Source organism: Monodelphis domestica, chromosome 4 (assembly GCF_027887165.1).
Source record: "Monodelphis domestica isolate mMonDom1 chromosome 4, mMonDom1.pri, whole genome shotgun sequence".
NCBI classification, from domain to species: domain Eukaryota; kingdom Metazoa; phylum Chordata; class Mammalia; order Didelphimorphia; family Didelphidae; genus Monodelphis; species Monodelphis domestica.
The window spans coordinates 305,288,427-305,314,560 of NC_077230.1; the positions used below are offsets into that span (position 1 = coordinate 305,288,427).

General features: G+C 33.8%; 1 protein-coding gene and 1 pseudogene across 8 annotated transcripts in view; both read left to right on the forward strand.

The window, feature by feature from the left end:
* The window catches only part of PDS5B (PDS5 cohesin associated factor B), a 237,245-nt gene that overhangs the window by 68,772 nt on the left and 142,339 nt on the right, over positions 1-26,134 (forward strand). For all 8 annotated transcript variants that reach the window (XM_056825157.1, XM_056825155.1, XM_056825156.1 and 5 more), the window contains 5 exons: positions 2,546-2,749; positions 7,917-8,003; positions 8,123-8,220; positions 9,598-9,724; positions 14,419-14,499. In XM_056825157.1, coding sequence (XP_056681135.1) covers positions 2,546-2,749; positions 7,917-8,003; positions 8,123-8,220; positions 9,598-9,724; positions 14,419-14,499 — 597 coding nt within the window. The remainder of the gene's footprint in view (positions 1-2,545; positions 2,750-7,916; positions 8,004-8,122; positions 8,221-9,597; positions 9,725-14,418; positions 14,500-26,134) is intronic.
* LOC130458726 (nuclear receptor-binding factor 2-like) lies at positions 14,518-26,127 on the forward strand (annotated as a pseudogene).

Here is a 26,134-nt window from a genome sequence, read left to right on the forward strand (position 1 = left end):
AGATCAAGTGGGATAGTTGCCTTGAAGGTTCAAAAATAAAGATTCTAAAGATAATAGAAAAAAGGCAAAATGGATCCCTTGGGTTTTTAGAGAGAATTATTTTGGCTCTCTTAATTATGTTTCTAGAAAATGAAAGTTGGGCAGGATAATCTTTAAAATCTTCCAACTTGACATTTTGGATCTTATGATCAAGCTTTGTTGTTTTCCCAGGGTGTGGATTATTTACAGTGAGACTCTATATTTATAATGTGCATTCTTGCCATATAGACATTAAAACTTGTGTACAAGGGTGGCACAAAATGAAAAGCCATAGGTGAGACTGTTTTTTGCCACTGTGATCATAGATCCATTCACATGATTAAGACTGACTTGTAATAACTTACTTATTTTGGTAACTTCCCATTATTTATCCTTTCCTACTATTTTGGCTAGCCATTTAGAAAAAAACTATAAATTTGTATTTTTTAGGTAAATACAGATATGTATTTAAATTCTTTAAAATTTTGTATTCAATTATTATTTGATGTTGGTAGATAGCATTGGAGGGATTATTCCTCTATTTGAGTAAGGTTCTAGGGGATAGCTAGATGGCCCAGTGGATAGACTGGCTGCCAGGTTTGAAGTCAGGAAGACAGTATCTTCCTGAGTTCAAATCCAGCTTCAGATAATTACTAGTCATGTGACTCTGGGTAAGTCACATAACCTATTTGCCTCAGGTCTTCTGTAAAATGAGCTGGAGAAGAAAATGACAAACCACTTCAATATTTTTGCCAAGAAAACCTAAAATGAAGTCATGAAGAGTATGAAATGATTGAAAAACAACTGAACTGAAAACCAGGCTTGGAAGGTTGTCTTATTATTTATGCCATTATCTCATATTTAAGCCCATATTACTCTGGAGCTTCCTGGGTGCCCTTCTGATGAATTTGTAAACTGCCAAACTACTTTTCATCTGAAGAACAACTCTGAAGTAGGATGGAAACACTACATATTTAGGCCACTTCTGCCCAGGCATGGAACCTCTTGATCTTGCACTTTGTCTTTTGTCTTTTGGTCTGAACCTATGATTTCATTGGTGAAGGGAATTTCATTGTGGAAATTTCTTCCCCTGATGAAGACTGGCAATTTCTTATTAATTTAGACTTGGAGAATTGCCTTGAACATAGAAATTTACTGACCATTGTTGCCCATGGTTACATATCTGGTATGTGACAGAAGCAGGGCTTTAACCTAGATCTTTTTGACCCCAAGACCAGCACTCTGTATTATACTATTCTTTGTTTTAAATTTGCTTATATACTTAATATGTGTTTGATGAATTTAAATGGGGGGAAAAAAAAGAGACCTGATATTACTTTTTGGTTTGCTTTTTGTAGCACCACCTAGTGGAAGCCAAAGTGGAATCCTTTCCCCTTTACCTAGATAACTTATTAGATAGATAGATAGATAGATAGATAGATAGATAGATAGATAGATAGATAGATGCACACACAGACAGACAGACCGATAAGATGGATGAATAGATGGATGGACGGACATACAGATGGATATATAGATACAGATATTTGAATATACAGTTCCTTCAGCTAGGAGGTTCTCTTGATTGTTTTCCATTAGACTTCAGGCTCCTTGAAAACAGGGACTGTATTTCTTTTCTTTGTATCCCTATGTTTTAGCATCGTCCCTCACACGTTATATAGCTGGTTGACTGACTCAATGTACCTTAAGACCATTCTGTCTACCATTGTTTTGATTTAGACCATTGTAAACAGTCATTCTGAGAATATATTAGATTCAATGTTCCTATGGCCATACCATTTTCTTGGGGTTCCTAATCCACTTATGTTATTGTGAGGTGATTATAGATAGAAGTTTAGTTTTGTGTAGCTTATTTGATTCCCTTTTTTTCTGCTGCATAAGACCTTAGGTGTCCTGGGCTGTATAAATAACAATGTGCTATCTTCATCATTGAGGTAGTATAGTATTTGGAATACCTAGCTTTTTCACAGGTGGATTTATTACCCATACATTTCTTTAGGTCCTTTTAGAAATTTAGCCTATTAACTTATTTGTTTATTTTGGACTTGACAATTCAAATGGGAGGCTAGATATCATATGATGTTTTATTTAACAGTGTATTCTTTCCCTCTCATTATTTAAGGAATAAAGAAACTAAGGTTAAAACGTTGTATTTTTTTGGAGTATGTGCTCAGCATCCACAAAAACAAAACAAAAAACTCTTGATTCTCAGAAGCATAAAAGGTTATGAGTTCTTCCCTCAGTAACCAGTTCATGAATCTTAAATCTTTCAAACTAACACAAATCTTGTTAATGAATTTGAAAGAACTTCCTGAAACTTTACTCAGGAGTTGAATAATCTTGTATACTGCTCCTTCAGTTCCAAATACATTTAATGATTTCTAGTTTTTTGAATAAAAAGGGAATGACATGAATTGCTTATAAAAGAATATAATCAATGTTTTCATAGCTAAATTGCATTTTATATGAAGAAAAGTCTCTTATTTGAGATTTTGTTCTTATCTAGATGGTTGTAAAAACTTTCATGGATATGGATCAAGATTCTGAAGAAGAAAAGGAGCTGTATTTAAACCTTGCTTTACACCTTGCTTCAGATTTTTTCCTCAAGCATCCAGATAAAGATGTTCGCTTACTGGTGGCATGTTGTCTTGCTGATATTTTTCGGATTTATGCTCCTGAAGCACCTTATACTTCACCAGACAAACTGAAGGCAAGTATGATGTATTTAAAAACTTCTTCCAAGATTGATGCCATGTTACAGCTTTTCATAGGCAAATTGTTTCTGTCAGAAGTTGAGTTGACTTTTAATTAAAGAAATGTCAGTATTAGTAGAACTAAGTGGTTTTGGGCCCCCAAGTTGTTTTTATTTATGGTATGATAGTAACTACCAAAGTAGGCACTAAAGAATTTGGTGTTTCTTAGAGTACTGTTATACTTATAAAAGCCCTTTTAATTCTTTTGAAAAGCTTTTCTTGGAACCCTAAAGATAAAAGCGATGTTAGTATATTGCATTACTTCTAGTACTTATTGTTAACTATGTCATAACATCTTTTATTATGAAATAGAAAATCACCAATAAACTCGAGCATTTTTATATGAAAAGGTGACCAGAAAATGGAGATTATAGCTGAAATTCTGAATTTGTTAGCTTATTTTGAAAATGGGCAGTAAGTATGAAACTTATGATTTCATTAGAATAGGAAACTCCCTCTACTAATGCAGAATAGTACCTTCTTTGCAATTTGTAGTGTTTGTCTAGAGCAGAAGTGTCATATGACCAACTTGTGGTAGTACACTCCTGATTACAACCTGAACCTCACTGAAATGTAATAGAGAAATAGTTAACAAAATTAAAAAAAAATACACTAGAACATAGATAATGTGGATAAGGTATTTTTGTAAGTCAATGTGCCACCAGCATGGATCCTTATGTATGTTTGGTTTAGTGGCCTCATTTCCATTTGAGTTTGACACCACTGGTCCAGAGCACCAAGAGGTCAAGCAATTTGTTCACTCACACAACCTGTAGAGGTTTTTGGGACTAGAATCTAGATATTCCTGACCCCAAGACTGTCTCTTTTGAAAAATAGGTAGATATTTCTGTGTGTGTGTCTCTGTGTGTATGTAAATATAATAACAACATTTCCCTATTTATCTTTGTCCCCTTCTTAATTTTCTTCTGCTTAGTTCTTTATTTTAAAAATATTTTATTGATGCTCTTCTTTTTTCCTTGGTTATTACTCTACCTCATTCTCTTGCCCTTCTAAATAAAACCCATTTGTAACAAAAGTATAGTTAAGCAAATGTTTCTGCTGTCATGTAGGCATCATTCTGCAGAGAAGGGGAAAGCACATCCACTTCTAAGTCTTGATTATTCATGGCATTGATCAGATTTTTTTGTCTTTCAACATTGTAGTCACTTTATAAAGAGTTTTGGTTTTTCTTTCTTTCTTCCCAGGTTTCTCTAAATTCATTCCTTTTGTCATCACAGCACAATAATTTTCTATTACTTGCTATAATTTGTTGCATCATTCTCCAGTTAAATGGGTACCCACTTGTTTTTAATTGTTTCCTATAACAGTAAGTGATGCTAGAAATATATATATATATATATATTTTTTTTTTAATTAAACCCTTACCTTCTGTCTTGGAGCCAATACTGTGTATTGGTTCCAAGGCAGAAGAGTGGTAAGGGCTAGGCAATGGGGGTCAAGTGACTTGCCCAGGGTCACACAGCTGGGAAGTGTCTGAGGCCAGATTTGAACCTAGGACCTCCCATCTCTAGGCTTGGCTCTCAATCCACTGAGCTAACCAGCTGCCCCCTAGAAATAGTTTTTTGAAACAGGTCCTTTGTTTCATTTTTTTGAGGTATATGCCCAAGAGTGGTATTTATTGTTGGGATAAAAGGTATTTATAGTTTAGTGTTTTTAGGGGTAAAGTTCCAAATGGCTTTCTAGACTTATTGTAATAATTCATATCACAAACATTAGTATTGTTGTCATGCCATAGTTACTCCAGTAATTGTCATTTTCCCTTTTTGCACTGTGCCAACCTGATGAATATATGTCAGAACCTCAGAGATGTTCTTATTTGCGTTTCTCTAGTTTTGGATCTTTTTTTCATGTTGTTCTTGATAGTTTTCATTTTTTTCTCTTACGAGCTTCCTATTAGTATCCTTTGACTATCTATTGGGGAATGACTCATATATTAAATAAATCTGTTTTGAAGATTTTTTTCCCTAGTTAATTTTCTCCTTCTAGTTCTAAATACATTGCCTTTTCTTGTACACAATAGGCATGTTTTATATTTTGTTCACTTGAATTGAATGAGACATTTAAGAGAAAGTTGAAATATCCAGATAAGCTTACTGAGAAATAATTGAGAGAGAATTTTATGAGAAATTAAAACTATTATAGAATGAAGAAATATTTTTAGTGATGATAATTAAAGCTGTGTGAGGAGACAATTCCTGAAGATGGAGTTGAGCTTAAGTGATCAAATAGGGCTGGCAAAAATAATTGAAGGATTTGATAGACAAGCTAGAAATAAAATGAAGATGAAAGAACTTTGAAAACTAAGGGCATTAACTGACATTTATAAAAATGTTTCAGGATATTAAAACATTAAAAAAAAACTTTTACCTTCTAAGAATCAATACTTGTTTCAAGGTGGAAAAGCAGCAAGGACTAGCAATTGAGGTTTATTGAGTTGTTTGGAGTCACGGCTAGGAAGTGTTTGAGGCCAAAATTGAGCTTAGGACCTCCCATTTCCAGGCCTGGCTCTCAACCATAGAGCCACCTAGTGGGCTCTCTTCCCCCCAATCTCTTAATTTTTCAACTGTAATGGCCTTTTCTCAGTCTTCATCCTTCTTGACTCTAAATCCTTTGCTGTATTGCACATCACTTATCACCCTCTTCTCCAAAATGTTCCCTTCTCTAGGATTTTATAATATTGCTGTCTCCTGGTTCTCTTCCTATATGTTAGACCACTTCTTCTGTCTCCTTCACTGAATCTTTATCTTGGTCATAACTGTTAAGGTGGGTGCCTCTCAGCACTTTGTCCAGAGCCTCTTCTCATTTTATTATTTAGTTTGGTGATCTCATCAGCTTTCATGAATTCAACTATTATCTTTATGCCGATGATGCTCAGATCTCTTTATTTAGTCCAAATTTCTCTTCTGACCCTTTGTCTGACATTGTCAAGGGCCTATTGGCTTTCTTGGATGCCTTCAGCATACTCAGAACTAAATTCATTTCCTTTCACCCCACTCTTCCCTCTTCTTTTCTTTCTTATTACTGTTGAGGGCAACACTATCCTCCCAGTTACTGAGGGTCAAAATCTTGGCATTCACAGCTCCTCACTCTCCTCACATCCAATCAGTTGCCAAGTACTTTTAATGCTACCTTAATTACATCTCTTGTAACTCTTCCTCTCCAAATCTACCTTCCCTCACCCCTGTCCTTCCATTTTGGTGCAGGCCTTTATTACCTTAAAACAGACTATTTCAGTAGCCTTCTGTTAGAAGTCTGTTCCCTTTCTAGTTCATTCTTATTTAACCGAAAGTGCTTCTTAAAAATTATTTTATTTACTTCTTTTGAAAGTGCTTTTTGTAAAGCATAGGTCTAATTTTGTAACAACTCTCAAAAAACTTCAGTGGCTCCCTTTTGATTAAATATACAATCTTCTGTTAGGCTGTTAAAGCTCCATATAAGTTAGTTCCTTCCTATCTATCTAGTTTTCTTATACTTTACTTCCCGCCATTTACTCTTACTGTTCAGCAACACCAACCTCCTTTCTATTCCATGGGGTAGGATGGGTAGTGGTGGACTGGATACATAAAACACTCTTTGTCTTGACTCAGTATTTTCACCATCTGTTTCCCAAGCCCTTCATCTTTTACAAAACTTTTTCTCAATGATCTGGTTTTCCTGGCTTCCTTCAAGTCTTAGCTAAAATTCCTATAACATACTACTTCTACAAGAAGACTTTACATGTTCTCCTGAATGTCAGTGGTCTTTCACTTTAGTTTATCCTGTGTCTTGTTTTGTACATAGTTTTCATGTTGTTGCCCCTATTTGATTGTGAACTCCTTGAGAACAGGACTGTCTTTTTTCTTTGAATCCTTAGCACTTAAGCACAGTATTGAACACAGTAAAATAGGTACTTAATGAATGTTTGATTTGACAAATCAAGAGGGATCTATTTGTAATTTAGATACATCTTCATTCAAAAAATTAGGAAATTGAAAATTAGAAAGATTACATAGCTTATCCAGTGTCCATTGTTAGAACTGAGATTTAAGTGAATTAAATCAAGTAAGGGATTCTTTGAGCCAGAGATAAATAGGGTGTGTATTTTAGGCATGGGGCATCACTAATGGAAAGCACAGAAATGGAGAGAGAATACCTTGTATGAGGAGCAGAGAAATGGCCATTTTGGCTAGACAGTAGAGTCTAGAGAAGAAGAATAATTCATAATGAGGTTGGAAAGGATAGACTGGGGCCAAGTTGTGAAGGGATTTGAAAGTCAAATGGAAGAATTGATATTTTGTCTAAAGGTAATAAAGCACAACTGTGGCTTATTGAATAGATGAAACGTGTGGTCAGATCCTCTTTATTTAAGAAAAATCATTGTTGCATCTGTGTGGAAGGTGAATTGAAGTTGGGAGAGGTATCAGTTAGCTATTAAAATAGTGGAGGTGAGAGGTAATAGGCCCTGAGTGAATAATGAAAGAGAGGGAGATATGGAAATATAAATGGCAAGGTTTGGCAACATAATGCTTATATGCTTTTGATAAATTGTCCAATGGGAAGTAATGAGATATAATAGTCAGTGAGAGATAGCATAAGAAATTAGAGGAGGGCAGAAGACACAAACCTGTGGTTCCCATCAGAGTCAAGGGGCATGATATAGATGATGAATGTAAAATTTATAACCTGTAGTTAAGGTTTCTCTCAAATTGATTATGTTCTTATAGTAATCCAGGATAAATTCTCTGATGTTATTAAACTTTAGGATATTGTAATCAGCCTTCCCATCTTTATTAATTTTATGAGTTTCTTTTAGGTATGCATTACTTGATTTTGTATGAATTACTTAGCCTGTTTTTTTTGCTTTTCCACATTTATAATATTTGTTATATGAATACAGCATTAGAAATTCTGTTTTGCTCTATAAAGGTGTTAAGAATTCTTTCATATGTAAGTAAATTCCTTATTCGTTGTCTTTGCCCAAGTTCTTATTTGTTGCCACTTACTGTGTCATAGCCCTGATTTTTTATTTCTCTTCATATTATGTAGGTAAAAAGTGAACAGTGAGTCTTATTTTTTTATTTGGTGTATGATTATCTGAACTGTTGTTCATGTTATTTTTTAAAGGATATATTTATGTTCATAACAAGACAATTGAAAGGATTAGAAGACACAAAAAGTCCACAATTCAATAGATATTTTTATTTACTTGAGGTGAGTAATATTTCATATCTGTCACTTTGACTGTTAAAACATTTTTTCTGAGTAGATATTTTTATCTTGAATTTTTATAATTAAATTTTCTCTTTCATGTTTCCTACTCTTAATTTTAGAACATTGCATGGGTCAAGTCCTATAACATATGCTTTGAATTAGAAGATAGCAATGAAATTTTCACACAACTTTATAGGACCTTATTTTCAGTCATAAAGTAAGTTAATTTTATATAATGTCTATTTTTATTTCAAGATGTGATTTTCATTAGTTTACTTGGATGCTCTGTTTTAGTTTGAAAGCAAAAGTTATAAAATTCAAATTCTGCAGGTTATATGTTTATGTAATTTTGGATAATAAAGTAGAAGGAAAATTCTTCAACTGTGTCGATTAAACATAATAGGTATGGAAGAATTGTAAATTTCTTTTAGTGCTCTAAAAATGTGTAATAAAGTAAAATTATTCTATTGCCTAATTTAATGAAGGAGGAGCTTCAGAGTAAATGAGTTAAGAGTTTTCTTCTCTGTAACTGCCAACATGATGGTGGTAGTTGTAATAGAAGATGACCAGAGAAAGCAAATGAGGAATGAAAAAGGTAGCTTTAAGTGTGCTGTTGAAGGACATAGGTAAATTCTATATGCTCCATTGATTCCAGGTTCCTTAGTCTGTCTTGTTGTTTGTTCCAGAACCCATATCAGTTTACTATATTGAAGTTTTATTATAATGATGGTTTTAGAATCCACACTATAAGCTTAGAGTTGAGGCTACCAATGCCCAAGTTCATCTGGTACTTGTTTTTAGTACTTCAGGCATTAAACATTTCTGAATGGAATCCATGCTGTTCCTCCCAAACTGAATCCCACTTCATAGTAAATAATTTATGTATTAGGTTAAATGAAGTCTTAATTTTTTTCAGTATAATATAATATAAATTTATAAATATAATATAAATTTATAATGCATTCTAAAGCCAATGTAAATAATTTTGTATTATTTATTAGTTTAAGTTATTTCTCATTTTCCTTGAGTGTGGTTAGTTGAGGGTTGAATGTATTTGAAAAATTGTTTTTATCTGAAAAATTATTTTTATCAGAAATAACTTATTAGGCTGAATTTCGTCAAAACTGCCTTCTAAATTTTAAAATTGGTATACAGAATATTTGGTCATAATTAATATAAGTTGATAAGAAATTGACTACTCTCTTGGTAGTTCTTCAAAATGTTAGGAGGTATATAAAAAATCTTAATAGAAGCTACTGTTGGTTTTGCTATTGTTTTATTTTATTTTAAAAAGCCCTTACCTTCTGTCTTAAAATCAGTACTAAGAATTAGTTCCAGGGCAGAAGAATGGTAAGGACTAGGTAGTTGGGGTTAAGTAACTTGCCCAGGGTCAGACAGCCTGGAAGTTTCTTAAAGCCACATTTGAACCCAGGATCTCCTAGCTTCCCTGTCTCTCACTCCCCACTGAGTCATCTAGCTGCTCTATTTGCTATTTTTTAAAAAAAATGTACAGTGCTTTTCAGTACTCTTGTGATTAGATTATTGCCTGATGTAATTCACTAAAAAAATATTAACTATCTTTCTCTAATTTTAGCAATGGTCACAATCAGAAAGTTCATATGCACATGGTGGACCTGATGAGCTCTATTATTTGTGAGGGAGATACTGTTTCTCAGGAGCTTTTGGATACAGTTCTAGTAAATCTGGTCCCTGCCCACAAGGTAAATTGGAATATATTTTTTATTCAACTTACCAAACATTTGTTAAACATGCATTATTATGAAAGCATTGTGTTAAGAGAAGGGTTTACAAAGATAAGAGATATTTATGGTCTCACAGAGTTAACATTATAATGAAATTATGAATATAATTTTAATTCTTTATCACATTTGTGCCCAGAATTTGATATCTTAAAAAGATGACATGGCTTCATATGAATTAATTCATGGTTTATAATATAAGAACTAAAAATCACAATTTTATAGAAGCAGTATGGTTTTAATATTCCTTAAATAATAGATAATCAAATAGTAACTAAAATTTTAGTATGTATTTTATTTGCCCCAAATATACCTAATTTTTCATTAATAGTATTGGCATTCTTAGTTAAGAAACTAAAAATTTTATTTCAAGACTTTGTGACTTCGAAACTGGCCTCATAGGTATGCGCGGGTTTTGAAGTTGGGTATGTGATTTCTTAATATAGGGAATCTTGTGAATCAGGCAACTGCCTCTACCACTTCATACCTTTCTGTACCCTTTCTGTAACTTTTAGTCTTAGAGAGTAGCCTCAATAAATGATAGTTGAAGTGAATTATCCAGCCACACAACTGATATATCAGAAGGACAAAATATTTAAGGATAAAAGGAAACTTTTTTTGTAGAGAAGGAGAAGATTGAAGGGAAGAGTCTCTAGGAGGAATTCCTATATATATGTTATAAAGACTTAAGCTTCTATGGAATATAATTTTTAATACTTATTACATTTTTATTATACTTTTATTTTTTCTAAATATTTCCCAGTGACATCCATCTTTATAAATTTTTTATTTTAATTTTTACAAATTTTGAGTCTCAAATTTTTTTTCAGCATGAAATATATTGATTATACATGTGAAATAAAGTCAATGAAAATCATATTTCCATATTATCTAGAACATAGTTTAAAAAATACTCTGTGAATAGGCAGTATAAAATATTTTGTTTTATCATCCATTCCAACATAAAGGCAGCTTCTCTTGATTTGATAGTTAACCTTGGTATTTCAAGGAGATGCCTTCACTGAAAGTTGATTCCTTTTTTTGGACTGAGCCATAGTTTAATCTTTCCTTTTGCAAGCCCTTACCTTCTGTCTTAGAATCAATACTGTGTATTGGTTGCAAGGCAAAAGAGCTATAAGGGCTAGGTAATGGGGATTAAGTGACTTTCTCAGAGTCACACAGCTAGGATGTGTCTTGAGGCCATATTTGAACCCAAGATCTTCCATCTCTAGGCCTGGCTCTCAGTCCACTGAGCCACCTAGCTGCCCCCAGATTAGGTGATTTTTAAGGCCCTGTGTGTCTGTGTGTCTGTATGTGTCTGTGTCTTTCTTTTCCTCCCCTTCTCCCTCTCCCCTTGTCCTCCCATCCTGTTTTAGTATCAAGTCTAAGACAGAAGAGTGGTATAAGGCTAGGTAATTATGGTTAAGTGACTTTTCCTGGGTCATATAGCTGGGAAGTATCTGAAATTACATTTGAACCCATATCCTCTGTACTTCAGGCCTGGTGCTCCATCTACTCTGATACTTAGCTGCTATGTGTCCAATTCTAAATCTATGATTCTTTCTGTCTCTAGTTTATTCCTTAGTATTAGGTTCTAGGTCTAGAAAGGTTAAAGAGAAGCCAATGTTGTTTCTGGGAGTGGAAGAATCATGAAAAAAGGGTAAAAAATATATATGGCTGAAGCATCTAGTCACTTTTTACAGGAATTTGGGCTTTGAGTAAGTAAAGTAGGAAAGTTTGTGAAAAGTTTATTAATAGTGGAATTTGAAGACCGAAATTTTCATTCCACCGAAGACACCATCTTTATGAACAAGTTATTCTGTTAGTCAGTTTTTCATTTATAAAATGGATTTTTAGTGTCAGATGAAGTACATGTAAAAGGACTTTGGAAATTCGTTTTATACAAATAGCTATTATGGAGGAGGAATTCAACAATATACAGACACTAAATGCCTATGAAATGAATAACAATATAAGTGCTGGGAAGAGGAAGACAAAAAGAGTCCTTTCTCTGAAGGAGTTTAGCACCGAAGTAGAGTGATAGAGAAGTGTCACAAAATAATGTTATTTTGTCTTTGAAGTAAACTCATCTCAGTATGCTTATTTCATAAATTCCTTATTAGCATTTAAATTCAGGAACCTAATCTATATACAATCTTTCTTAAAATTCTATGGGTCTTGCCTTTTACTTAAGTTTCCACATAAATAAAATCTTGTAGTTATCACTTTACCACTTGCCTCTAAGTCTCTTGATATATCTGAATACTTCTGTTCAATGTTTTTATTATTTCATTATTTATCTTATTAAATCTGAAATTACTTTGCCTTGAGCCCCTTTCCCTCATCTTTATGTGATTTCAGTGTTGATCTAGGTATTCTGTGAAGAAGCCTTAGAACACAGCTAATTTCATCTGTGTCCTGAAGTTGGATCTAGTTCTCTGTAGCTAGTTATAAGACTGTAGCTGATATCCCTAGGGCTTTTTAGTTTGATAATATTTCTGGTATTCTACATACAGAAATGGCAGTTTACTTGCATCTCTTAAAGTTTATCTAAGCAGGTTTGACTTCTGAGAATGGAACGTGAGACAAGACCACACTTAAAAAAAACAAACAACCCTTATTTTCTGTCTTGGTAACAATTCAAGACAGAAGGTCAAGGTCTAGGCAGATGAGGTTAAGTGACTTGTCCAGTGTCACACAGGATTGAGTTCAGATTTGAACTCAGGTCCCTCCAACTCCAGACCTAGAGCTTTGTCCACTATGCCACCTAGCTACCTCAGGACAAGATAACACATAACCTATTCAGTTATACTTATCTTCCCTTGTGTTAGGACAGCTATCATCCCTCAAATAAGAGGACTAAACTGTCAAATATTACCTTTTTCTGTTTTGGAATATTTTTTTTTGCTAGTTGGTTAGCTTTTTGATATAAGTCAGAACAAAATATAGTTAGTGTCAAAGTCTATATTAGTAGTTGTGGAGAGTATAACAGGCCTTCAAAAATTTTACCATCTAAATATTTTTACAAATTTCTTGGAGTCTTCTACCCTCTATATGTTCCCAATTGTGGAAAGTGGTGTTAAACAGTATATAGTTTTTTGACATTAAAAAAACATGGTTGTATCTCTCCAGTTGCTTTGATTAATGGAGTTTCTATTATATTTAGTAAATATTCTAGCCTAGCATAGGAACTCTTAAAAAAGCCAACACCCTAACCTTCAATTTTAGAACCAGCACTGTTTTGGGTCCAAGGCAGAAGAGTGATAAGTGGAGTTTTGACTTGCCCAGTCACAAAGCTAGAAAGTGTCTTTGGTCAGATTTCAATCCAGGATTTTCCATTTCTAGACCTGGCTCTCTATCCATTGAGTCACTTAGCTGCCTCTGAAATACTTCTAAAGAAAAGAGATAAATACTTATACAACCTCAAAAACTGGAGGCAATAGTAGAAATTACATAATAGTGAATGATAGCTATATTCTGCCTATCCACAGGTAGTTTTATCTTTTCTGTCAACAAATACTTAAGTAACATAGTGAATTGAGTGTTTGACCTAGATTCAGATCTGCTGCAGACACTTATTAGTCACCTGACCCTGAGCAAGTAGCTCCTTTGTGCCTCAATTTATTTGTAAAATGGGAATAATAGTACCTACCTCCTAGGGTTGTTGTGAGGCTAAAACAAACATGTTTGTAAAGTACTTGACAAACCTTGTGTATTATATAAATTCTGTTGCTAGTATGACTACTACTAAATTTAGTTATTTTCTTAGACATATGGCTCTTTTTTTTCCCTAAAGAAATTTAGAGTTAAAAGGTGGTTTACTTAAATTTACTTTGTTGGGGGTCCTTCTTTCAATAAATATTCATTGAGTTTTCTCAGTGTGCTAGCAACTTAATATGCTGTGGAGGTTATAAAGAAGGATAAGAAAGTCTTTGTCCCTCCATGAGCATCTCATCTAATAAACTGTTGCCAAAGGATTTAGATAGAAGGGAGAAATGGTTGAGACTGACTAGAGTAGTTTGAAAGAGGGTGTTCCTAGGATAGAATCTGAACTCTTGTATAAAGATCTGGAATCTTTTAGTAGACAGTATCAAAAGAGGTTATGTGAACTATTAGAGACTTAATGATTTTGCAGTGACATTTCCCCAAGCTTTTATTTTAAATCATGACTTAAAGGTGGAAGGATCATGATAGAAGAAAGGGAACCACACAGACTTTTTACTTGCAATTGGGTTTTCTAAGATATTTGAAATTAGTCATTAGATATGTATTGCATCCTTTGTGTCAGGCACTGTGCCAGGTCTTGGGCATATATAAAAAAGGTTAAAAGGACCCTATCCTTGAAGAATTCCTAATTGGGACAACAGGCAAACAAACACATTATGTACAAACTATTAATAGTTATTTAGGAAGGATTATAGAAATGTGAGATGGGCAAACAGAATAGTTTTTACATGCCCAGAGTTGGGAAAGTGTAATTGAGGATAATTTAGGAAACAACCCAGGTTACTTTTCCCCTTTTCTGTATTTCAGATACTTTTTAAAATGAAAGTTGATAGTATTTCTTGACATTTGGTCTTCATTGATACAACTGCTTGATTGATTTTTTTTTTATGTTAAATAATTAGAGGTGTTGGTGTGTTTATATGTTTTAGAATTTAAACAAACAAGCATATGACCTGGCCAAAGCTTTGCTGAAGAGGACGGCTCAAGCTATTGAACCCTATATTACTAATGTAAGTTCTGATTATAATTTGTCATCAGTTGATATAGGCAAAAGTATTGGAATTTTAGTAAATAGCATATACTATGCTGAAACACATATTTACTTTTGTCCCCTATTTAAGCATATAATTATTTGGTTTTATCAAATCTTTATAAGATATAGCACCTTGTTCCTCTTATTACCTATGATTTTGATGATTTGTATTGTGTGTATTTTTTCCCCTTGGTTATTAGAACTAGAGTTAATTGAATTTAGGAAACATTTATTAAGATCTTGCCTTCTGTAAAGTACTGTGCAGCAATTGCTGCCATCTAGGAATTTATATTCTCTTTAGGAGTTTTAACACATACAGAAGTGAGCTTTAGTTCTAACCTCAAATCAGACAGAATAATCTATTCTTTTTTACCAAGAGAGCCTTTTGGGTACTTGAAGATAGATTATCATGTTCCTCTTGATTTGTTTCCTTCTCTGGGCTAAATATTCCTACTTTCTTCAACTGAATTGGTTTCCTTAAGACATTTTATAGCTTATCATTATTCTTTCTAAAACTACAGTGTCTAGAACTGAACATAGTGCTCCAAATTGGGTTTGATCTGGTCAGAGTCACTCCTGGTTGCTCTACCCATATTATTCTATGGTATGACCATCAAAATCTCTCAGTAATTGCCAAATAAATTGATATCTAACTATGTTGTGAAATTTATGTTTTTGAACCCGTGTTAAATGCTTTATTTATCTCTATTAAATTTCATCTTCGTAGATTTCAGCCCAATTTTCTAGCCTGTTAAGATAACCTTGGATCCATATTCCACCATTCATTATGTTATTTCCCACTTACCCTTAGTTTTGTGTCATCTGTATATTTAATGAGCAATGCCTTCCATAAACGTTGAGTGTCTCTATACTTAATGTACAAAGTACTGTTCATAAGTTATTAAGGGAATATAAAGATAGCTAGACACAATCCCTACTTTTAAGAAATTTACAAGCTTGCATGCCAAGTATAAGAGAAGTACATGAATTACTATTGTATTTCAGTGTTTCAACGATCTTGGGTGTGAAGCAGGTTGTAGCCCATCCATAACGTTGTAGGTGTTCTCAGAAAATTGCATAGGGCTCACAGCCATGCAACAGTTACTAGTTTTTAAGAGGCAGGATGTGAATTCAAGTCTTCTTCATTCCAAGTCCAATGCTATCCATGATCTCTTTGTGTCTTTATAATGCTATATATTGATAATATAGAATATATATGTTATTATAGTATATAGCAATATATATTATAGTTGACATCTCATCACATTATGTATTTACAAAATACTTTACATCCATTTTCTCATAAGAGATAGTACATTTGTCATTACTGAGTTCTTGGATGAGGAAAAGAACATTTTGAGTTGTAGCCAAATAGGGAGGAGATAAAATATCATTGTACAGTGGAAAAATACTAGTCTGGAACTTGGGAGAATAGAGTTTGGATCCTAGCTCTAATACTTATGAGGCATGTAACCTGTGGTGTATTATAATCTTCCTGAGCCTCAGTTTCCCATAAAATGAAGGAGCAGATAATTTGTAAGATCCTTTCCAGCTACCATTTATGCCTTTATTCAAGTCATTGGTAAAAATGTTAAAACAGTGTAAAGTCAAGCAGAGCATTTCACTGAAGATATATTTCCAAGTTGGCTTGGAACCATTAATGACTACTACTTGAGTCAGATCATTTAACCATTTCCAAATTTATCTAATTGCATTTTTATTTAATTCATGTCTCTCTTTTCTCAAAGAATCATGCTACTTCATTTAAAACTTTGCTAAAATATAATATTTATCATTTTTCCTTCTTCTGGTAATTAATGTTTCAAAAAAAGTAATTTTGTCTTCTATACCTTGTTTTTAGTCGACCTATGCTGGCTTGTGACCATTGTTTCCTTTCCTAGATATTTTCTGGTCATCTCTGTAATAATATGTATTAGATTTTTTTCTGAGAATCAGTTTATAATCACTGGCCAACTAATGGGACATGTGTTGCTGTTCAGTTGTTTTACTCGTGTCTGGCTGTCACCCCATTTTGGAGTTTTCTTACCAAGGATATTGGAGTAGTTTGCCATTTCTTCCTCCAATTCATTTTGCATGTGAAGAACTGAGGCAAATAGGATTAAGTGATTTTTCCAGGGTCACACATAAAGTTCTGCCATTTCCTTGCTGTGACTTAGGACCAATTAATTATTTTCCTTTTTCTGATCATCAATTTCCTTATGTGTAACATGAAGATAATAACACTACTGATATTTTCTAAATTGCTTATGAGAATCAAATGAAATGTAAAGTATATTCTAATTAAATAGTAATGCTATATAAAGTCAGATATGAATTAATTGATAAAAATAAACTTTTCTTATAAGTATGGATCTTCAATACTTTCAGAAGATTTTCTTTAGTTGACTAGGCTCATTTTATAGGCAGATAGTGGATGTCATCTCTTCTTAGAGCTTACCATCAAATATGTATGTAGACACAATTTAGAGTAATTCATTACAACAAACAATGAATTAATCACTTATTGTATGCAGAGTATTGTGCTAGGTTCTGGATAGATGAAGAGAAAACCAAAACTTTCTCTGCTTTTAAGGAACTTACATTCTGCTGGGGAAAAGGAGCTATAAAATAGCTCATATTTTTCTATAACATTTATGGTTTATCAAACACTGCCCTTAAAGTCAAGTAGGTCAAGTAGGTATTATTTATACACTGCCCTTGCCTTGTCAAGAAAGTATTAATGGGGGAGAGGGGAGCACCTGGGTTGCTCAGTGGATTGAGAGACAGGCCTAGAGATGGGAGGTCCTAGGTTCAGATCTGGCTTCAGACACTTCCTAGCTGTGTGACCCTGGGCAAGTCACTTAACCCCCATTGCCTAGCCCTTACCACTCTTCTGCCTTGGAACCAATACACAGTATTGATTCCAAGATGGAATGTAAGGGTTTAAAAAAAAGTATTTATGGGATATATGGTACTTTATTTCAAATATTTTCCAAGATCCTCCACCTCTGAATAATTTTTCTAGGAATTATTGTGTCTGTCTAGGTATATATGCTTTATATGCATGCATGCAGACACACACGCGTGCGTGCACACACACACACACATATTCATATACAAGCTGTATGCCACTCATTCTTTTTTCTCAGTTTTCATGCCGAGTTTCTCCTTCAGATTATTTTTCTGTTAATTGAATATGATGAAGGAATTAAATACAACTTCTCTGACTCATCCCTTTTGGATACACCATTACTCATTTCTATTTTGTTTTTAAAAGTAAAGATCTTAAAATTTTTTAATATATGTATACTAATGATGATAGTGTAGTCTTTTTTAATTCTTTCTGGAAGCATTTAAGAAAATAATATAATTTTCTTTAGTTTTATGTCTCTTTATAATATAATGTGCATAATTTGGGAAATAAGTTTAGTTTGTAAGGAAGAAGCATCTGGGTAATGTGACCTTTTAGACTTATTACATTTTGACTGTGAATTCAAATTCTGTAGTGAATCTAAATGGTTTCCATCAGAGAATTTTGAATATGGGTTCTAGATTTTTGGTGACTCTTACAGATTGAATATGATTTGTTGCCCTGTCTGAAAGATTTTTGTTTTTGTTTTTTGCCCAGTTCCAATTTGCTCTGAGTAGAAACACATTTATCTGTGTTTTCTCATTTCTTAACTAATTTTGATTAGCCTTTGAATCACTAATTTTCTATTTCAGTGGTCCACTAAAGCACAACGGTTGATCTCCCCCTTGTGGCTATTGACCTAAATAAAAATTTCTTTTACAAAGTTATTAATTCTTGATAATTGTTGTTGGTGCAAATACAAAAAAGGAAAAATCATATAGTCCGTTTCTTTTGACTTGGAGAATAAAAAGGGAAAGTATGTTCTTTTCTATAAAGGCATAAAATCCAAGAAAGTTTCTAAGAAGCTGTTTCTGAATGGAATGAAAAATGAAAAATTATAAGATTTTCCCAGTCACAAGTGCCCTATAGTAACTAACATCCATTAAACTTTTGCCATCATAAAAAGAGAATATACTCTTTTCATTCATATTCTTTCTGCCATCTTTTTTTCCAGAATCTTAAGGTGGGAAAGAGAAACATTAGATGAAAATTTCATTGATGTAGACAGTCTCTTCAATTGTTCCTTCCCACTCCCCTCATTTTGGGTGTTTGCCAGTCTTATCAGTTCCTTACTAGAGTTAACTTTTTTCTTTCTTGTGAGGCATATGGGTGGCCTGGTAGAAAAATTGCTGGGTTTGGAATCAGAATTGGAAAGATCTGAGTTTGAATCTAGTCTCAGACACTCAACAGTGTAACCCATACCAAGACATTGAACTTCTCAGCTTCAGTTTCTTCATTTATAATGTAGGGATGATGGTGGCACTTTATTTTGTGTTGTCTCCCTCAATTAGTATATAAATTCTTTGAAAGCAAGGATTAGCTTCATTTTTCTACTTGTGTCTTCAGCAGCTCTTAGTATATAGCAAGCACCCTAATAAATGCATTTTCATTCATATAAAAATTGGTAAAGCATCTTAAATCTTATAAGTTACACAGCTTATCTATTCTGCTTTGAAATTGCACAAATAGTTAAAATAAACTTTATTTTATAAAATGCAATAGAGCATTTAGATAATGCTTTAAATTTTTCAAAATGCTTCACATATATTATCTCATTGATTCTCTGAACTAGATCTAGTATAACATACTGTTGCCCCTTTTTTTTTTCTTTTTTAAACCCTTACCTTCCGTCTTGGAGTCAATACTGTGTATTAGCTCCAAGGCAGAAGAGTGGTAAGGGCTAGGCAATGGGGGTCAAGCGACTTGCCCAGGGTCACACAGCTAGGAAGTGTCTGAGGCCAGATTTGAACCTAGGACCTCCCGTCTCTAGGTATGGTTCTCAATCCACTGAGCTACCCAGCTGCCCCCTGTTGCCTCTTTTTAAAAACAGATATGGACCCTGAGGCTGAGAAGTTAAATGACTTGTTCAGGGTTACAGGAATAGGTTATCAGAATTCAGATTCATATTTTTCTGTCTTTTAAAATATAAATTTTTATCCATCTAGCTGCATAGATTAAAACATTATTAACCACAATGAAGACGTGTACCCAAAAAGTGGCAAAATTTTATTTGAAACCCTTATAAAAAGGTAAAAATAAAAGTAAGGAGTTAGAAAACAAATCATTTTGTGATCCGTTTCCATATTATCTGAACTTTTATTATCTGTGACCTTTTCCTTTCTTTATGTAGTTGTTATGTTAGAGTATTTGTGTAGATCACTCTTGCACTCTCATGATTTTGCTTTATACCTCTTCATAAAGATGTCTGTCTTTGCTTATATTCATTGCATTTATCTTTTTATGAAAAATTAACACAATTTATCTTTTCTTTAGTTGAACACTTTGTTTCTTTTTAAAATTAAAACTTTTTAAATTCCTTTTTTTTATTTTTAAGTCATCTTTAATTCAAATCCCAATTTATCTTTGACTACAAGGGTTCATAGAGTTCTCTTGATCTTTCAGATATAGCTGAGGCACACTTTTCTTCATGAAAACTTTTCAAAGTTTTCAATTCTTCTTACCAAACTACCCTTTGGTTTTCATTAATTTTATAGTTATGCTTTAAATATGTATAATTTAAACATATTTGCTTATACATATTTGATTCTCCCTTTAGAATGTAAATTCATTGTAGGTAGACATCACTTCATTTTTTTGTACTTGTGTCCCAAGTTCAATTAAATTCGATTCAGTAAACATTTATTAAGGTTCTATTGCTAAGCATGAGAAAAAAAAAGATAATCTCCACCCTCATAGAACTTAAAAGAGGCACCTCATAAATACTTGTATATTGAATTATATATTCTTACCCTTTTCTTTACTCAATGAGACATCTATTGTAATTAAAAAAAAAAAGTTCAGCAAAAGTAACCAGTGATATCTTCCCAGTCTGACATTTTACACTATGTTTCATATTCATAGTCTCCCACCTCTCCAAAGAAGGAAGGAAAGTAGTGCTTTGATGTTTATAAAGCATTTGATACCACCTTCCAAGCTTCTGCTTTGCTGGTGTAGTGTTTGAAAACCAGGGTTACTTCCAGAACACAATGAAGCATTGAAGTTGGACAGATTTGGCATTCATCTTCTGTTATTGGCCCTCATCTCCATATATAATACGTGTTTTTTAAAAATCTGTTGATAATATTTTCTTTTTTTTTTTTTACTACAAATAGAATAACTACCAATATTTTGGCAGGATAAAGTTTGGATGTTTTCTAAACTCTTTATGCCCAAATCTAATGTTTTCTCCTACTTCTCCCTATGTTGAAACTGACTTTTTTTGTCTTTTTTTTGTTTGTTTTTAAAGATGAGAGGTTTTTACCTATGCTTCTTTCATTCCTTTTTGCCTATAACTCTCACCAGTGCCTACAGATAGCTCTGACTCTTTATGTTGACCTGGACGAGAAAAAAATAAACTTGCTTTTCCTTGCATTTCTTAATCACAAGTCAAATTTGGGGCTCTTTCTAGGTCTTTGTTGGAATAGTTATGTGTATTAGGAGGCTTAGGAGTAGGGTTGAGGTTGGAGAAGTTGGACTCTACTGCTTCTTGCTCTGCCATCTTATTCATCTCCCCATTCTCCATATCTTTGTTGGTTTTTGGTTCTATTCTGTAATAGCATAGCAAGTACCCAAATTGATGAAATAGATTAATGGACGTATCAAAAAAAGTTTATAGTCAATTTATAGAAAAACAGCTATGTAGGTCAGTGGGTAAGAGTGCTGGACTTAATGTCAAGAAGGCATGAGTTCAAGTCCCACCCTAAGCACTAGCTGTGTGTTCCTGGGCAAGTCACTTAACTTCTCTCAGCCTCAGTTCTCTATAAAATGATGTTAATATAACCCTAACTCAGCAGGTTTTTGCAAATATCAAGGGAGATAACATGTATTGTGCTTTGTAAATCTTTAAGCTTTAATACTAGTTTTTATTATTTTTTGCATCATTATTGTGGATGTACTGTTATGTAGAGTTATTTGTCACCAGATAAAGCATCAACAACGTACATTTGTATAGATAAAATAAAACCTGATGAGGAAGGTAGTCCAGTTATTATTTTCCCTTATAAATGAGGAAATTGAAGTTTATACTGATTAAGTGCTTTTATATTCTATCACATCTCAGTTAAGACTCAGGTGGTAAGTCTGACTCAAAACTGTTTGTTCTTTATTCTTCACTAGCTTGTATTCTTCACGTACACTACCTTGTATGGTTTCTGGGAGCCTTTTATTACATAGAAGTAACTTTAGGGATGTTATTCTCTGAGGACTTCATAAAATTATTTGGTTGAACTGAAATATATCAGATATTTCTTATAATATTACTTTAGAGTTGGGTTTAATGATCTCTTTCTAAAACTAAGCTGTATTCCATATAATAGGAATCAGGTAATATATAATAGGTTATATTATCAGAATTAGATTGGTTATAACAAACTAGCATGATATGGTTAGGAGCAAAAAGATCTGTTCTTTACTTAAAAACCCCACCTATTTGTGTAGTTCTTTCATTAATATTTACAGTTATGGTAGCATAAGGTAAAAGTTCTTATTTTATGCTATTCTTGCCTCTGCCATATAGCAAAAACTGAATTTATATAAAATAAATGAGAAGTTTTCTGTTTTACAAATTAATTCCTATTTTTTAAGTCTTTTGAATTTGTTTCAATATTTCTTGTCTTATAGAGACAATTCTAATTTATAAATATAGTTGTTTTGCTATAACTTGACATATTGGCTCCCAAAAAGCACCATGCTATTCAAAGTCCCAGGTCATATAGGGAAAATGGGGTGGGGCACACCAAGCTCATAAACGTTTATCAATAACACATATAAAAAAAGATAAGAACCTAATAAAAATGTCAACTTTTTAAATATATGTCAGATGGTTAAGAAATACATAAATACTATAATAAATGGTTTTCAGCTGTTGCTTAGACAATGTCATGGACTACTGTTGAACCAAGAAGTTGGACAGGCTATAGATACCCCAGAGGCCATGGTCTAAAGGAAAGAGAGGGAATGAGGATGGTGTGGACCAGCTTTTCCCTTCTCATAACTCCTTTGAAGATATACAAGAAATATGGCACTTTCCTTTGACAACGACTTAAAAATTTACTAGTGAAAGTGTATAGCAGAAGAGTTGAAGCTTGTGAGTTATTGTGAAATAGTACATTTTTCTGAATTCTCTATTTCTTATAGAAAAAAATCACTTGAAAACAAACTTGAAATTCGAGTTCTGCTTGCAGTGCTCCCTACTAATTGTTACATTGGAACAAATTTGCATTTTTTGAAATGTGTTATAGAATTGACTGTATTCTGTTAATTAGGTTAGATTTTGTATCTCTTGTACTAAGCTTGCTAATTCTTTCTCCACCTATGTCTTTTTTGACTCTCATTTCTTTTCTGATTCTTTTCTCTAATGTTCTCATTTCATTTAATTAAAAACTCATTTAAATATATGTTTTTATAGAAATTCCAGAGTACCTTATGGCCAGTCTTTGCTTTTCTTTGAGGCTTTGACTGTTAATGTTTTAGAGGCATGTTCTTTTGAATTTATATTATTGGTGTCCTTGGCAATCATAATAGCTTTTTTCATAGAGGCTTTTTGTTTTGTTATCCTTGCAGTCTAATTTCCTGAATTAGAATTTTGTGTTAGGACCACCAAGCTCTAGGTTCTATTGGAAGGAGTGGCTAGGGCTTTGAATGGTTCTAATTTCTGTTATCTGTAGGGCTTCCATGGCATTGAAAGCCGTGTCTTTCAAGAATCAGAGAGAGGGAGGTAGCTGAAGAGGGCAAGGAGGGAAGTTCAGCTATGGCAGAGGCTATGTTGACCTGACAGTAGCCCTGGGCTGGCTCTAGGGCATGTCCAAGCACTGTCCTCCTCCTGCCCTTCATGTCCTGGGAAGGATGATGCTGCAGGGGCACTGGTGCTACCACCTCCCACCCAGCATCCATGGAAGTGATGGATGGGCTCCTGAACCTGGCTCATCAGCTGAGCAGGAATGCAAACCAAAGATTAACTGCAGGGAAATATGAATAGGTTGTTTTGTGTCACCAAAAGGCAGCTAAATTATCTTTCTGAAGCCATGAAACTGACACAGTCTGAGCAGGCTTAGAAACAACTCTTGCTTAATCAGGAAAGATGGAAAAGCAAAAGCCCGAGGACATGTGGAAAAACCAAGCCAACCCCTGATGGAACCCCTCATCATCTAAAATCATGTAAGCTATCTGCTGCAGATGGGTCTGAGGGCCAAAGTAGGCCTTACCTGTTGAGTCCTGCCCCCTGGAAAGCTCTCACCAGTGGTGCCAGGGTTCTTTGATAGGGATCCCAGACACTCTACTTTTTCTCCTTCAGAAGGAAGACCCAATAGAGCCATGTATTGTTAGCAAAGTCCCAAAAGATAAAACTATAATAGAAGAGCAGGCAATCAAGATTGCTAATCTGAGGTGTCATAAAGAGCTTCTAATGGCTCAGAATCGAAAATTGAGAAGAGAAAACAAATAGCTCCTACCTGATAGGACCAGATTTCTAATTGCTCCCCTCCAAAAGGAATTGGATGTCCATGTTGACTTTGTAGAAAAGTCTGAATTAGGAGCCTGCTTCCCCATCAGAGACTGTTTCAATCTCTTCCACCTGGCCAGAGTTTGCCACAAATGCAGGGAAAGCCAAAGACATTCCTCCCCCCAACCATCCTCCATCTCCAGTGTTCCTGCTTCTGGAGCTCCCCAAAGATATTCTGAAAGGACTTTTGAATAGCTCAATATAGAAGGTCACATGGAGTTTAGATAGTGGTGGTAAGGGAGAGGAAATCATACAATAAATACAGCAAAAAGGGAAAACATGGAGCTAGGGATGGTCCTGGCTATGTGAAATATTATCTGGTGGGCCACTGGAAGAGAAGAAGCCTGGCAGTGCCTTAGAGAATGGTCACTATGGAACAGAGACCTTGATCAGTCCCTTAGCTGGGGGGCATCAGGTAGTAAGCACTAACCCTTATCTTGGAAATGTCTCTCTCCTGAATCAAACCAAATGGTGACCTGGAATGACTTTTTTCAAGCAACAGTTATTTTTCTTCTCTTAACATAAGGGTTATTCTATATATAGTAATTAATTTATAAAGCCATAAAGGATAATGTGAAATTGAATTAACACAGGAGCATGTTTTCTGTCTATCGTGCATTGACTGCACACATTTTGTTATGCACAATTGATTAATTCCAATGAAGCATGTGAGTTCCATCCTAAGATCACTCTCAGTATGCCACACTTTGCATTTCTCCTAAAGGGATGATAACTTCAAGACTAATCAGGAGAAATGTTTAAATTTCCACTTCATGAAAAAAGGAACCAAGTTCTGCTTAAAAAAAAAAAAGTCAGTTTACATAATTAATCAGGTTGCATCATAAGTTTTAACTTTGTTTGCTGTATTAAAATGTGCTAACCAAAGAATTTGAAAACTAAGCGGTTAATTAACCCTTTTTTTTGGGAATGGTTCATGAATGAAAGTAATGCAGATTGGCAATGTTTGATTTCAAGAAATCAATAAAATAATTTTTTTATTAAAAAAAAGAATCAGGGGTTCAGAACAAGGTTAAACTTTTAAAAACTTTGTTGGAATATAAAGTCTGTTTTAGGATAAAGTCTTATTGCTGCTTTCCTAGAGGGAACTTTCTAGCCTCCAGAACCTGATTTGCATGTAGACAGTGTTGCTGTAGATTTGAGCATAAAAAAAGAAATTATTGGTGCCAGATAATGTTAGTTAGAAGGAGAGTGAGAGTGGGAGAGAGGAGATTGATTGATTCAGCACTGGTTATGAATTTGTCATCATGGACTTAGAAAAATTGACCCCCTCTGGTTTTTTTCTTTTGATTTTGTAATCATGACAAGGTCTGGCATTTTTCATAGTTACTGTAGTAGAGGTGAGGTGACTGAGTTGTATGTGTTAGACATCTTTTGAAAACTAGGAATGAAGTAGCAAGCTGCCTATATACATTTGAAATAAAAATTTCAGTTTTTCTTTTGAGGGAGATGGCATATACACTGAAATAATACAAAATAATACAAAAGCATATTTAACGACGGTGCAGAATATTTTGTGAGGTCAGATGGTATAAGGGAAAATTTGCCAGAGATGAGATTTCACTTGGGCTTGAAAGGATGGATAACTGAGGAAGGACATTCCAGACATGGGGAATATCCTGATTAATGGCAATGGAGATATCAAATTAAATTTGTGTGTATAGTGAATACAAAGTACATCAGTTTCCATATTAGAATATAGAGGAGAAAGCAAGGAGAAGGAAATAACATGGGAATTGATTGTTGATAAATATATATTTGTAAATTATATATACATTTTATGTAAATATCTACATGAACACATCTGTATGTAGACGTTGGTAAAGAATTTTAGTCATCTCTAGACTTTTTTTAAGAAAGTACTTTGAAACACTAAGTACTTATAAATTTTGAATAGGATTTTGTAATAAAATACATATTTAGAAAATGTAATTTCCTTTTGGCATGTGTAATGCTGACTTTTAA